The sequence below is a fragment of the Dreissena polymorpha genome, chromosome 7 (assembly GCF_020536995.1).
Source record: "Dreissena polymorpha isolate Duluth1 chromosome 7, UMN_Dpol_1.0, whole genome shotgun sequence".
Lineage (NCBI taxonomy): Eukaryota > Metazoa > Mollusca > Bivalvia > Myida > Dreissenidae > Dreissena > Dreissena polymorpha.
Genome location: NC_068361.1, coordinates 102,530,576 through 102,547,127, shown reverse-complemented (window position 1 = coordinate 102,547,127; position 16,552 = coordinate 102,530,576). Strand labels below are relative to the sequence as shown.

General features: G+C 35.3%; 1 protein-coding gene across 3 annotated transcripts; it reads right to left on the bottom strand.

The window, feature by feature from the left end:
- Nucleotides 1-1,519: 1,519 nt before the first annotated feature.
- On the bottom strand, nucleotides 1,520-16,268 carry LOC127837099 (zeta-crystallin-like). Of its 3 annotated transcripts, none has more exons than XM_052363940.1 (9): nucleotides 16,186-16,268; nucleotides 14,827-14,943; nucleotides 13,174-13,326; nucleotides 12,370-12,533; nucleotides 10,701-10,758; nucleotides 9,948-10,097; nucleotides 5,765-5,866; nucleotides 5,274-5,369; nucleotides 1,520-3,399 (listed from the first exon to the last, which is right to left on the bottom strand). In XM_052363940.1, exons 2-9 carry the CDS (start codon nucleotides 14,932-14,934, stop codon nucleotides 3,238-3,240), a joined length of 993 nt encoding a protein of 330 aa, XP_052219900.1. In that variant the 5' UTR covers nucleotides 14,935-14,943; nucleotides 16,186-16,268; the 3' UTR covers nucleotides 1,520-3,237. The 3 variants fall into 3 exon arrangements, with proteins under 3 accessions (XP_052219900.1, XP_052219901.1, XP_052219902.1); XM_052363941.1 differs by lacking the exon at nucleotides 16,186-16,268 and adding an exon at nucleotides 15,849-16,179; XM_052363942.1 differs by lacking the exon at nucleotides 14,827-14,943 and having other exon boundaries at nucleotides 16,186-16,239.
- Between the last annotated feature and the right edge of the window lie 284 nt (nucleotides 16,269-16,552).

Sequence of the window (16,552 nt, the reverse complement as noted above, 5' to 3'; positions counted from 1 at the left end):
CGTTAAAGGAATTCCTTCGTACCGAAAATCTTGTTAAGGCGAAAAGTAACTATTCGTGTTTCTTCTTCGCGTTTGAATATGATTACTTAGTGACCGTTCAGTCAGTGAAATTTTAAAAGTCGCTGTTTGGTGAACTGTTACATCATTTGCCAGATGATATTGTAAGCTTTTGGACGGTGTTCACGATGTTACATTACGCAATTGGTTATGTTTCGCTAAATTGTTTGATATTTATTAAAATGGTTTGTTTTCACTTATATCGAAAAAACACCCATTACATTATATATTCATACGAAAGGCATGTAGTTAAACAGGCGCCTTGGTATTTTCGTGACAGAACCCTCTTAATAAGCTCTACAAATGTTTACATTTCTTTGCGATATTTAATCGCATTTTCCGTATAACCGATTTGTTTTAAGTATTTATACATACATTCATTATTATGAAAACAATAATCTTACAGATGCCGCACGATCGTAAAAGATTGCAATTTTGGGCGTGTAAGAATTGGCCTCTTTGAAAACAATACCCATTTCAGATTTACCGCTAGGGCGGTAATTTAGCGGATCAAATCTCACGTTGAGTGCTAGCCTAGACTGACGTCACATACTTTTTTTTTATTACTTTATCCTCCCAAAATGTGATTTATTAATTATGAACAATACATGTTAATGTAATACTGCATTAATGCTTACAAAGTCTCAATGAAATTGCATTATCATACAATTTAACCGACTGAAATGATGTTAATAGAATTGCGCATTAATAATGCGTCAACGAGATAGTAACATTTTAGTGTTGCTTGGCAAATATTTAAATTTGAAATTCATCCTGGAGGTTACTTAACCTCATGAATTTTAAAATGGCGACTGTGTGATAATGTCACTGCATCGCAGTTAATCGTGTTTATAACATGACCTACAGTACGCTCCAGAAGTGAAATAACGTAATGCTCAATTTTGTTTATTACATGGGTGTTATTACACTAGTTATATAACTGTGAAATGACGTCATTTTTGTGACGAAATGACGTCATTATTCCAGCAAATTTCTTTAGTTAAACTCTTTTACACTGTAATAAAAAGGTGAAAAGAGCATAAAATAAAGAGAAAATGTGTTGGTCATGTTATAAATAGAATCTTAAATTCGTGGTCATTTTGTATTAAATTTATTAAACTCGTCATTTAAATAAAGATAAAAACTCGGCAAGCCTCGTTTTATCTTTATTTAGACGACTCGTTTAATAAATTCAATACAAAACCACCACTCATGCAAGATCCTATATGTATATATAACTGGTGGTTAGGTAGCCATACGAACATTGCGCATGTTGTTCTCCGCATCAAAACGTTCAAAATCCCCATATATTTCGTAAGTACTAAAAACGCTGGACCCGTTTAAAGAATACCATTACTGCGTTGTTATTGAGGACTATGGTTTCATAAGAAACTTCATAATCGCACATGAAGCAAGATTGCTCAAGACAAACAATCTAAGTGTTTTGAGAAAATAACACAACTAAACATGTACTTTCTTCTTCTGAGTATCAACAAAATTATTACGCATGAAAAGCACCCAATTAATGTTTGCAAAGACAAAATATCAAAAGTCACATAAACAATAAATACCAGGGACATATACAAGCAATATTTGTTTGTATAGGTCCCTGTAAATACATAGCAAAAACTTGAATACATTATGAAAATGTGTATGTGCACAATGGAAATATGAGAGCTTGTACAGTGTTCTCCGGATGCAAAGGCAGCCTGCGATTTTACCGGTTACTAAAAATCTTTGCGCCGGCTACTTTTCCTCAAAATATGTATATCCATTCAAAACGGGGGAAAAAAGGCCCAATGCAGTTCTTTGTCCCTGGAACTTGGTTACCTTGAAAATATAACTGGCTACTTAGATATTTATGGAGAACACTGTAGTATTTCGAATGAAACCCTTGGGATGTAATGATCGAGTTCTGTTGACTTTGGAATAAGAAATTTTGCTCACCACCTACCATTATTCTATACAATGTACACATATGGAACTATCACATTAAAAACAAATCTTTGGACCACACAGATCATGTCAATCTGTACAAAAAAGAATCATGAAGTTTTAGCATATGTCACTTGATTATAGATGAAGTACTTTGTACACTTCAATAATGAGAAAGTGTATTCATATTGTCCCAATTATGTTGCTATTTGTTACAAACATATATGAAACCATAATAAAGCTCAAGTCACACAAAATAAAATAACCCAAATTCAATTTATCTCTACACAAGCTTTTTTGCTGATATCAAAATAATACTTGCATACTAATAATCAATACATGTAAGGATATGAAGAAATTGACAATTGAATGAATATTTGCAATTTCCTCAAAATGAATGTTAGATTTGAATAAGCAATAGGAATCTACCAGGTCATAAAGACCTGAATAACAATTATCAAATCACATCGTGAAAAGTTCTAGGTCATTTTTAGAAGGGCCTTTTTCCAAACAGTAAGATATCATTTGTATTATCATTTGACTATTCAGTGCTGCCATTTTATGACAGTAAGGTATTCTTTAGGTTGCAAACAAATGTTTTGGCCTGACTTATATTTGCCTCACAATCAGTGAGGTAGTACCTATAATATTGACAGATAAACATGAGGGTGAAAGGGGGGTGATTTGTGTCAAGCTCCCATTATGGTAAAATAACAAAATACATAACATACAATTTCAATACGTATACAAAGTTCTTTTCCTTTGAAAGGCACATGCAAATGATAAAAAAGCTCCATTCCTCAGGAAAAAATAGACTACATAAATTGGTATATGCTATAGAATTTCAATTTAACACAAATCTGAGAATACTGGTACATAGCAGATAAACTATCATTGACAACAATTTTTCAATTTCAAGGAATTAGGAAAAAAAAAGAGGAATCTATTCACACCGAATTAGAGTGTTCATATGCTATGATCACTATTATAACACATTTCTATTTGAAGGCGATGAATAAAAGTACACAATCTTTGGTATCATGATGAGACAATGTGAAAAGAAAACATAGTTTCCTACATACAAATCTTTCACAATCAGATTTTACAATAGTAACTTTTGTAAACATTTTTTGTATTTACAAGTACAAAATGCCCAAATATAGACTAATAGCATAACTTAACAAAGAATTTGTTTGAAATATGAGCTAAATTCCAATCCAAATTTTCAAATATGATCACTTTAAGTTACATCACTATGACCCTCTTGCCCGTTGTGCCAGAATTGTTGATAACTTCTTCATGCGCTAACCCAGCCTCTTCCAGCTTATACTCCTTTTGGACGTTTGGTTGGAGCCAGCCTGCATTAAGTCCATCTGATATCCCTTGATGCATTTCCAACCATTCTTCCTGAAAAGATTAATGACAGAAAGATGGATTTGGTCCAAATGAGTCGTGTTCTGAGAAAACTGGGAATAATGCATGTGCGTAAAGTGTCGTCCCACATTAGCCTGTGCAGTCTGCCTAAATTGGATTTTTGCTAGGAGACTTCATTTTAACGAAAAATGTCATAAAAGCGGAAAGTGTCTACCCTGATTAGCCTGTGCGGACTGTAAGGCTAATCTGTGATGACACTTTACGCACATGCATTATGCCCAGTTTTCTCAGAACGCTACTCAACTGCTAATAGTGAAGTTTTGATTTTGGTAGCAAGTGGAACAAGTTGGTCACAAGTGACCTAGACTGCTCAGATGTGTAAGTTTTAAAGGCCAGTTTCAAACCCAGCAGAATGAGTTCAACAATCCTTGTTGAGGGTTACTCTATAATGTTTCACACCTTACTCTATAATGTTTCACACCTTATCGACAGATGCAAATGAGGTCAGACCTAAGATTATTCTGATAAAAATGGCAGGGGTCTAAATTCCGCCAGTTTTTACCCCAGGGGACAATTTGTCAGAGGACCCTATTTGATGCTACACACCAAATATAAAATCCCTGACCCTTCCAGTTTCTGAGATTTTTTAATTTTTCATTATTAACATCTATTTTTTGCTCTGGTTACCAATATTTGCACTAGACCTTAACGATTTGAAAAATCTTGAAAGAGGGTCACCCTATGATTATTCCTTTAAAGTTTTGGTAAAATCTGGTTTTTGCTTTGTTCCTCACAAGTAACAGAAATAAAACATAACAACACCTAAAACATGCATTTACCAAAAAAGCTTTATCGTTAATAAAATTCATTATAAATATTTTTTAAAAGATCACAGCAACTTTGTGGTGGTTGAAATTGGATGACTTAAAACTACGCCCAAAACCTTGTCAATATGCATTTTATATTATGCTGTTTTTTTTATTGCACATTGTACTTAGCTTTCTTGCGATACTTATTGCATATGTATAGAAGACAATGCTTTTAAAGTCTGGAAGATTTTTTAATTAAATCATTTAGGCTGCTGATACATGTGAACAAGAAATATTATTGTATTACACATATATACCTATTTATATCAACCAATCAGTTGTCATATTTTATGCCAAGTGATTGTCCCATATATTACTGTATTGGCATTGTGATAATTTCCAAGCCACCTTTGAACAAATCCTTAACAATATTCGATATAATCTACATGCTTTGAAACTGCACCTATTGCAGATATTCAAAAAGGTGGTTCAATAATATGTCCCGAATTTAAATATGCTTGAACTAATTTTTTTAATATTCTCTAAAAATGTATGTCTTGAGTAACATGTTTATAGCTTACATCACAAATCGTTAATGAGTAACGCAAAAGCTCACATTCTTTCGCAGGGTTTTAATAAATATAAAGGACGTGAGTAATGAAATTAACTTGTTATAAGTATATAATAAAAAAATATGGGCCGTGCTCTGTGAAAAGGGGGTTTAATGCATGTGCGCGAAGTGTTGTCCCAGTTTAGCCTGTGCAGTACGCACAGGCTAATCAGGAACGACATTTTTTGCCTGTATGATATTTTTCGTTTAAAGAAAGTCACTGCATAGCAAAAATCCAGTTAAGCCAGAAAGTGTCGTCCCTGATAAGCCTGTGCAGACTGCACAGGCTAATCTGGGACGACACTTTACGCACATGCATTAAACCCCCTTTTCACAGAGCGATTTGGACTGGTGCACAGCTGGAATACTAGCATCGGACTAGCATTTCAACTGGTCTAATATGGTATGTCAGCTCCGTACTAGCACACATAACCTAAAATAAGAACATTATAGCATAGGGTATTGTAACAGTGTTACCATCTACTTACTGGTGGAGAATTCCACAGTGCCATTCCAGTGACAATGGCCTCTTTATGCATGAAGAAACGTGGGGTGACCTCTATATTGCCCCTGCTTCCAACGACCTAGTATGCAACAAGAAACAGGAGTTCCTGGATAAATGATACCAATAACTGGTTTTCTTTGAAAACCTACTCAAGAGTTTATATACGACCATCAAGCTTTCACAGCCATCTATTTTCATCAAAAAGCAATCAATATGAAGAGTTGATCCACAGCTTAAATCATTTTTTATATTAAAGTCCTGTAGTATGTCTTGGTCTGTATTGTATATACAGTTGATAACTTGCCATTAATTGATTGTCGTTTTGGGAAAACTGGGCTTAATGCATGTGCCTAAATTTTGCACAGGCTTATCAGGAATGACACTGTTCGCCTACCCTATATGTTCGTTTAGTTTTCCAAGTACAAAGCTCAATTTAAGACAAGCTGGTATTCATTCATCCAATATTCCACCTACCACAATGATGCCTCCCTTGTTGATGATCTCCAAGTCTGTCTCCAGATTCACGTTGGCCAACATCTCAAGGATGATGTCTGGTCCCGCGCCATTGGTGGCTGCCTGGAAATAGGCAAAAATTGCTTTTGTAGCCAGAATGTACTTAAAACAAGAAATGTGTTTGTCAGAAACACTATGTCCCCTTCTGCGTCGCTATGATTTTTTATTACTTCCCTTGGATTTGTTTTTTTTTACCTTTGACCTTGAAGGATGACCTTGACCTTGACCTTTCACCACTCAAAATGTGCAGCTCCATGAGATACACATGCATGCCAAATATGAAGTTGCTATCTTCAATATTGCAAAAGTTATGGCAAAATGTTAAAGTTTGACGCAAACAAACAAACCAACAAAGCAACAGACAGGGCGAAAACAATATGTCCCCCACTATAGTGGTGGGGGACATTAAAAGATTCAACAAATACCAGTGTTGATTCATTACATATCATAAATTAATCACAATTATAGAATGGCAGAGCACCAGTGAGTTTTTGTAGATGACAAAAATGAAAACTATCTTATGGCTTTAAGCCACTATATGGTAATGATGCATTTTCTGTGCATTGTCAATGTATTCCGATATAAACCAACAAAGTCTATTAATGTTCCAATTTTGTTTGATTAATTTTTTATTAAAATAATTAAAAGAAACCAGTGAAGATGGTTAAGAATTTACTATAAACATATCATTGGAACAAATGTTTTGAGCAAGTGTGGTGATGATTGCACAAAAACATGTGATTTCTAGAGTGTTCAAATTGTTTCATTAAATCCATATAAAGAAAACTGCCCTGTCCCCTGACTGCCTTTTTTTAACAGACTGGAACCTATTTTAGACTTTGACAAATTATCATTAGCACAAAATGTTCTAAGTAAGTTTCATGCATATTGGCTGATAAATGTGACTTATAAAGTATTCATAAGGTTTCATAATAGCCATATAAGGAAAAATGCCCCATCAACTGGCTGCAGTTCAATTGAAAAAAATATCAAACTTGGTTTTTTCATGGGGTTTTATGAACAAAAAGATGTATCCAAATTGTAATTTCTTGAACCAAATTTGCTTATTTCTAACCTTTGGCTAATGTTGCAAATGGCAGATTAAGCCCTGGACCAAGTTTTGAACTCGTCAACTATATCATTTTGACAAATGTTCTGACATAAGTGTCACAAGGTAAACGTTGACGATACATGATGGAAGTGAGAAAATGAATGATTGACACAAGGTTATCTCAAAAACTCACCATCAGCATGTTGTGATCAGTTTAACTAAATTATATGACGACCCCCGGTGCATGGACAATTTTGATCACAGACGCATGTTTTAAACCAACCATGACACATTGCATATCAAAAATCAAGGCTCTGAGCTTAGTAATTTCAAAAAAGATCGTTTCCAACATATACAGGTTTATCTAAAAGTCAAAATAAACTATGTGACGCTCAGTTTCCATCGCAGTTGCATGATTTGAACAACTTAAGACAAGACCATAACAAGAGCACTGCCTTGCAGGTGCAGACCGCTCATCTATTTTTCTTTTTAAAGGTGCAGGGACCTATCTAAATTTCAATCACAAAGGATGGAGAGGTGGAGTGGAGAATGGTGTATAGTGTGGGGGTGTGGTCATTTATTACATTATCTTCCAAAAATGCAAAAAAAAATATTTTTTGGGGAGGGGGGGGGGCGGGGGTTCTTGGGTGGGATGGTTGGACAATATTTCAAAAATAAAATAATAAAAATAAATATTTGTGTTTTTTAACCATGTTTGAAAAAAACAAGAGATGTGTTTGTCAGAAACACAATGCCCCCTATTGCGCCGCTTTGAAATTATTATTATTTATTATTTTTTTACCTTTGACCTTGAAGGATGACCTTGACCTAGAACTTCCCACACTCAAAATGTGCAGCTTTATAAGAAGGCCGCTTTGAAATATTTATTTTTTTACCTTTGACCTTAAAAGATGACCTTGACCTTGAAGGATGACCTTGAACTTCCACCACTAAAAATGTGCAATTTTATGATAACGCTGCTTTGAAATTATTATTTTTTTGACCTTTGACCTTGAAGGATGACCTTGACCTTGAAGAATGACCTTGACCTTGAACTTCCATCATTCAAAATGTGCAGCTTCATGAGAACGCCGCTTTTAATTTTTTAATCTTTTTTACCTTTGACCTTGAAGGATGACCTTGACCTTGAAGGATGACCTTGAACTTCCAACACTCAAAATGTGCAGCTTCATGAGAACGCCGCTTTGAATTTATTTTTTTTACCTTGAAGGATGCCCTTGACCTTGAACTTCCACCACTCAAAATGTGCAGCTTCATGATAACGCCGCCTTGTTTTTTTATATTTTGTTTGACCTTTGACCTTGAAGGATGACCTTGACCTTGAAGGATGACCTTGACCTTGAACCTACACCACTCAAAATGTGCAGCTTCATGATAACGCCGCTTTGATTTTTTTTTTACCTTTGACCTTAAAGGATGAACTTGACCTTGAAGAATAACCTTGACCTTGAACTTCCACCACTCAAAATGTGCAGCTTCATGATAATGCCGCTTTGAAATTTTTTATTTGTTTTTTATCTTTGACCTTGAAGGATGACCTTGACCTTAAAGGATGACCTTGAACTTCCACTACTCAAAATGTGCAGCTTCATGAGAACACCGCTTTTAGTTTTTTTATTTTGTTTTCCTTGAAGGATGACCTTGACCTTGAACTTCACCACTCAAAATGTGCAGCTTCATGAGATACACATGCATGCCAAATATCAAGTTGCTATCTTCAATATTTAAATAGTTATGGCCAATGTTAAAGTTTTCGGACGGACAGACGCCATATATTTGACATTTGACCTTGAAGGATTACCTTCACCTTCACCTTTCACCACTCAAAATGTTCAGCTCTATGAGATACACATGCATGCCAAATATCAAGTTGCTATCTTCAATATTGAAAAAGTTATGGCCAATGTTAAAGTTTTCGGACGGACAGACACCATAAATTTGACATTTGACCTTGAAGGATGACTAGACCTTGACCTTTCACCACTCAAAATGTGCAGCTCTATGAGATACACATGCATGCTATATATCAAGTTGCTACCTCAAAAAGTGAAAAAGTTATGGCCAATGTTAAAGTTTTTTTCAGACTGACAGACAGACTGACTGACATACTGACATACAGTTCAACTGCTATATCCCACCCTACTGGGGGAATAATTTTTTTTTGGGGGTGGGGGTGAGGAGGGGGTATACTGTGAGGGTGTGGTGGTCATTTATTACATGATCTTTAATTTAAAAAAAATGGGGGGGAATTGGGGGGGGGGCGTGGGGGATGGTTTGGACAGAGTCAATTGTGGTATGTCAGGTAAGAGTTGTTTTGTCAAAGTATGAATAGAATCTCATCATAAATAAAGAAGTTATGGCAATTTTAGCAAAATTTAATAATTTGATCTTGAGAGTCAAGGTCATTCAAAGGTCAAGGTAAAATTCAACTTGCCAGGTACAGTACCCTCATGATAGCATAATAGTTTTAAAGTTTAAAAGCAATAGCCTTGATGCTTTAGAAGTAAAGTGAATCTAAACACAAAATGTAACCATATATTCAAAGTTACTAAGTCAAAAAGGGCCATATTTCGGTAAAAATGAAAAAAACAGAGTTATGCAACTTATCCTTTACTGTCCCCTTTTGATAGTTTGCGAGTGTTCCAAGTATGAAAGCAATATTTATGATACTTTAGGGGTAAAGTGGACCAAAACACAAAACTTAACCAAATTTTCAATTTTCTAAGTATAAAAAGGGCACATAATTCTGTCAAAATGCCAGTCCGAGTTACATAACTTTGCCTGTACAGTCCCCTTACAATAGTTAGTAAGTGTTGCAAGTATGAAAGCAATGGCTTTGATACTTTATGAGAAAAGTGTACCTAAACACAAAACTTAACCAGACGCCGACGCCAAGGTGATGACAATAGCTCATAATTTTTTTTCAAAAAATAGATGAGCTAATAAAATGTTACATACAAAACATTACTCTTTAGAGTTATAGCCAATATAATTATAGATATTTTGAGAGTATCATGTACAACTGAAAAAAAACAAATAGTATAAATAAGATGTGGTTATTTCATCACCTACCAGTATTTTGTCAGTGTAGCCCTGTTCCTTATGGTTGAAAGCCCCTGCTGCTCCGTTTTTAAGTACCAAGTCCAGCCCTTCTGGGGTCCCTGCCGTCCCAAGCACTCTCAGGCCCTTGGCAACACCTATCTGGACACATGCCAGACCCACCTAAAACAGTAGAATAACTGTACAAAATTACTGCAAACTCATTCTTCAAGAGAATTGAAATGAGCCGTGCTCTGTGAAAAGGGGGTTTAATGCATGTGTATAAAGTGTCGTCCCAGATTAGCCTGTGTAGTCTGCACAGGCTAATCAGGGAGGACACTTTTTTGCTTTAATGGTATATTTCGTTTAAAGACAGTCTCTTCTTAGCAAAAATCTTGTTTACGCGGAAAGTGTTGTCCATGATTAGCCTGTGCAGACTGCACAGGCTTATTTGGGATGACACTTAACGCACATGTATTAAACTACCTTTTCACAGGGCACGACTAAAATTATTTTTGTTGATTTTGTGGGCAGACCAATCCTACCATCCCAAGGAATAATTATGCCCAATATTTAAAATTTGTAAGACCGAATTACCATTATTTGGAAAGAGTTTTTTTTTGTTAAAGTAACTGACCTTTATCAACATAACCCAAATACAATTCTATCCTAGGTCTGCATGAACGCTGCTAAAACACAAACATTTAAAACAAAATGTGCACTTAGATTTGAATGCGCCTGTATGAAAATTTGGCAAAACAAACTAAGAGTATGGGTTGGCCTTACAGCTCCACTGGCTCCATGCACTAGCACAGTGTTTCCTGGCTTCATCTTATCTTTAGCTCTGAAAAATTAAATGGAAAGTTTTCCCATGAAAACTACAAATGGTTGCTTAGATCTAAAAGTGTGGAATAGACTCAAATGGTATAATTAAGAAATGTGACTGGTGTTTAAATAATAAGTTCTAGATAAAGTAATGATGATTATAGAAACAACACAAAATAAAAAATATCCAGTCTCATTATACATATATAATACAAAATTATACATAAAGTGACTTTTTTAATATGGTTTTGTATCAAGTTGTTTGTTATCGTGAAATAGCTGAATAAATCTAGGCAACAGCAAAAATGATGCAACATAACAGAACATGACTGTGTATGAAATAAAGCCACCGCATTGATAACAATTATTGCATAACCATAATTATTCTATATGTTTGGACACTTCAAATGTTGGGCAACAACTAAACAAAGGGAAATAACAGTATAGAACAAGAGCACCGCATAACGGGTGCCACACTCAGCTGCGAGTGCAGTTTTGCATAAATGAAAGCTTGACAGAATTTTTTTTCTAAGAGGTCACAGTGACCTTGACCTTTGACCTAGTGATCCAAAAATGGGCGTGGCATGTAAAACTCATCAAGGTGCAGCTACAGATGAAGTTTCAAAGTTGTAGGTTGAAGAACTATGATTTTAGAGCCAATGTTCAAAACCTTGACAAAATGTTAAGGTTTTAGCACGACGCAGACGGCGGAAACGGCGACGGACACGACACGACGAGCTGGCTATGACAATACCTCGGGTTCTCTCCAAAAAACAGCCAAGCTAAAAATGATGATTCTTGCTTTTTGTATCTGACTCAAAAAACCGTATGTCTCTGAGAAAGTATCTTTATCCTCTAGTCACTATACAAATAAAGGAAAGCCACATTTAAGGACAAAAATCTATACATCCTGGTATATCCTTTTATGGCAGATATTAAGTGTTACAACTTTAATTCAAAAGGAAAATCACAGGTCTTAAAAGAAGATGTGTATTTGAAGACCAAGTTAAAACAAGACTATTGTCAAGCAATAAAAGTCCCCTACCTACGCAGGATCCACCATTTTCACCAATATTTGTAGTTTATCTGTTGCCATAGCAAACAGAATTCTTGATGTAGGAACAAAATGAAATGACGTGCATAATCTCCATATTGCCATCAGTCCATGTTTCAAGTTTCATGAAAAAATATGAAGAACTTTTTAAGGTATTCCAGGATCCAGAAAAGTGTGACAGACTGACAGACACATAGAGCGCAAACCATAAGTCCCTCTCCGGTTTCACCGGTAGGGGACTAAAAAGCAATTGCTGAAAGTGTCAATCTAATTAAAATCAAATCCTAAGGGTGGCTTCATTTGATGTTACTGGAGAGTAAAGAAGAAGCTTGTCATATTAATGAGATTGTACAAAGTGTAGTCCTGAGTAACAGCTTATCGTGGAAGACACTTTCCACTGTTATTGTATTTTTCTATTTAAAGGAATAAATAAATTTAAATAAAATTAACTTACTATACATTGTAACGAATAAGCCAGTGCGGGACCACATTCTACATAAAATACAAATTATAAGTATCTTTTTTAACTAACAATTTTCCCCAAATACACCTTATACTTAAATACTCTATTCTTACTTTATGCATAATGCACGATACGCTGTATAGCAAGGTACTCCCAGACCGGCACCCTGGGAAAAACTCAGGCGGTCAGGTAACTTCCCGACCATAGCTTCCTCAGCGACTGTATATTCTGCATACCCGCCAGACACAGTCCTTATTAGGAACACTTTATCACCTTCCTGTGGAAACCCAAAAGAACATGTCATGACTGTTAAAACTTTAAGGGATTCAGTACGAAAGTTCTGTACTGGACTTGTATTCATAAAGCTGTTAAAAGTCAATATTGCTTCAACTATTAATATTGCATCATTTGTAGTAAAAAATATTGTAGTTTGAAAAGAAAATTAGATTTGAAGTTATCAATACCAACTCAGGATCTCTCCTCACGAACGAGGCGAGTGCTCTACCGAGTGAGCTAACTCGGCTGCTTACACATCTTTTCCACCTTAATACATCTTTTTACCGTGACACTTAGCACAACTTAAGTTAAGAGAAAGACTTCCCTATTGAGTGTTTCACCTGTAAGTTTTGCATATACGAGCCCAGTGTTATAAAGAAATATTCCTCTATGGAGTTTTGCCAACACCAGCCCAGTGTAATACAGAAACATTCCCAATGAATTTTTGCCAAAATTAGAACAGGATAATACAACCAGATTACCCATATGATTTTTGCCAATACAACTACAGTGTAATATGTACTTATTATAACACCTAAAAACATCAGGCAAGTTTTTCAATGAAAAAGTAAACCAGGCTAAAACAAAAATACATGTATTACACAGCTGTTATGGAAATTACACACTAATATTTTACATACCTTAAACTTTGTGACACTGGCCCCAATCTGTGACACAATTCCAGCCCCGTCAGCTCCTGGCGTGTATGGCAGAGGGGGTTTAACAGCGTAGGTGCCATTACGGATGTACGTGTCCACAGGATTCACGCCCGCTGCTTTTACTTCTACCAATACCTGAAGAATGTCAGACATTAACAATATCAGATACTGATGAGCAGCAAGCAACATTAAACCTGAACTAACTGTGAGTTACTTGCAGGCTGTTCTCGTTTAATGCTGAGTGCACATAGCTATTTTCACTTTTGCCTATGAGAGTGAAAGGATTAAAAAGAAAATGTCATTTGTCCCCAAAATTGTGTGTTCATAGTCTTATTTAATTTCAACTTTTAACCCTTTCAGTGCAGGAACCAAATTTTGAAGGCCTTTGCAAACAGTTTGGATCCAGATGAGACGCCACAGAACGTGGCGTCTCATCAGGATCCAAACTGTTTGCTATTCTGATAATATTTTTTGAAAAAAATCGAAGAAAATGCTAATTTTAGAAATTAAGCAGACAACATTTTAGCAGACGACAAATTTCCCAGCATGCAAAGGGTTAAATAAGGGTGCATTTGCTTTACACACAAAAGCTGCCGCTGATCACCTATTTTACAGAGTCCAAAAATGTAGACACACTGATACACCTCATTCATTCAATGTTCACATATTCCTGTGCCTATTGTAACCAATAAATGATAGCATGTGCTTGTAAATACCACACTGTTAAATATCAATTTCTACAGGATATGTTTCAATGAATTTTTAATAATGTCATAGTGTATAATTTTGTTTAACAAATTGATGTTCCAAGCTTGTTCTTTAAGTTAACCAAAGTGCACAATTATTTGCATTTGATAATTATACTGTAGTATAAATCTTAAATTTGCAATCAATTTAACATTGCAAATCATGAATTCTTTGTCATTAAAAAACATTAAAATAACTTATAAGGCATAAAATTGGATCCTTTCTGCCACACTTAAGCTAAGGAATATTTCTGTAGATACATGTAATTGCAGGAGATTTGTCACTTCAACACCAATTTCAATGAGCAATCAGATAAACATTTTTAGTACAAATAGACATCATACGTTTGTTCCCCCAAAAAAACACACCAAAAAACACAAATACATTCAGCAGAATTTATTGTTGCCTTACTATTGATCACTTCATTAAATATCAGGTTAAGCCATTTCTCAAATAAGGCAAATGTAACAGTCCAGTGATTTATCCCATTCATCTACCAGCTATGACTGTTATCAATTTGTAAAACATGTGTAATGAATCAATTGATCAATACAAATAGGTTGAAATATTATAAAAAGCAGCTGACCTAAAATGTTGAGTCATAAATTATATTTTAAAATCTGGATGTCCGATAAATTGGAGTCACACACAAAAAATTGTTTTGCTGAAAAAGGGAAAGCAAGTGAAAACTAAGAGTAATTACGGTACTTATTATGATATCATTAAGTGACAAACTTTGGCTATGCCACAAGAAACCAGAACTGTTTTCCCCTTAATTCAAAACATTCAAAATCAAATTATGGAGTCCCATTTTAATGTGTAACTTATTTCATATATAAAAAATGTATATATTTGTGTTAGTTGTGTGGACTGTTATTACTGGTATACCTGTGTATCTGTAGGGACAGGTACAGGAACTTGGAAATCGATCTTTAACACCTCTGGCCCACCAAACTGGGCAACACGGATGGCTCGCATCAATCCACGTCCAGACATTGTTTATAGCTAATCAAAAGAATATTTTTTAAAGAAAGGTACTTTTTCTACGAGAAATACGATGGTGACATGTCTGCATATGTGTCCAGGGCTCAGCCTACATTCAAATTTAGGGGATTGAAGTGACTTCTCACTGGTGATGAAATTAGGGATAAGTGAGGCTACGCAAAGTAGAAGTGGTTTATGTTTAGCGTTTAATCAACTTCACTTATTTCATTCATGTAGTGGTTGTGTGGGTGGGGGCACATCATTCAATCAACGCCGTGGAGGTTTAGTTGTATTTATTGACGCTGACCAATATAGCCATGACGGAAAAGACCAGGTTGGAATAAAACAACGACTATGGACTTGCGTCCACTAGACGGTCTTGGCAAACGCAAGCGTGATCAGTAATTTCATAATGAAATCAACAGGTACATTTGAATGACCAATGAAAATCTTGCATCGGATCAATTCTAAATAACGATTTGACATGACCACAATTGCACGAGCTTTCATGGGTGAACGAACACTGGCGAGAGGACGAAACTCCCACAAAAAAGTAAACGTATGTTATGTAAAAAGGGAGATAAGAAATTGACTTTACTACATTCAAATCATGATTAATCAGAAACAACTCACATTTAGCAGTTTAGGAAAAACATTAAGAAATATAAACAAACACACTATTTACAGTCTTAATGTTGTTTTATTATTGCATTTGACTCAATTTAAATAATATATTATTGGTCAATATTTGGCTCAAAGTAAATAATCAAAAGGATGAGAAGTCATCTCTCCTTCATGTAATTAGAGGGAGAAGTTTATATGCATGAGAAAATAGTGTTTTGCACATTTACACTTCATGCTGGCACATTTCTATTATCAATTCAATAGCTTGACAAATGTAGAAGTACATGCGAGTTTTCTTTTACATTTAGGGCAAGTTGTCTTTTGATGTGGGCAATTTTTTAACAAATTCGGGGTGAGTTGATCAGATTTTGGGGCGAATTGGCTTTGGGGCGAGTTGTCTGACAACCGTCTTGCAGATCTACTGAATTTCGTCCGAGAAATATGGCGAATTGGCTTTGGGGCGAGTTGTCTGACAACCGTCTTGCAGATCTACTGAATTTCGTCCGAGAAATATCGCTGACTAGTAGCGGAAAATGCTTTAAGTTCAGGTATGATATAAAAGTTCATCGAACAAACGGGTATCACTATTACTATTATTTGAAACGTAATGCAATTAACGAAACGTGACCGTTTACAAACCGAAAGTAGAATGATCTCTGGATGATTCATTGCGCATCCCATTCGCGCATCGAAATTAACAACGGTTACACACTACTTGTATATCCAAATTCTATTCAAATGCAGTATGGTCACCGGACATGTTTTTTAATCGTTCGTTATCAACAATGGTTGGACTTTTCACAGTATAAATAGTGACCTACAAATCTAACAGTGGTTGCTTACGATAAAAAAATTCACGGCATCGCAAATGAACTCCACATTTGCGGACTCTAAAAAATACAGTAACTGTAAGGATAAAAAACCTAACAGCTCTTTGTGATAGTTCAATTATATATATTATATATACTATATAATGGAAAAAAGTTGCACAACGTGATAAGAGCTT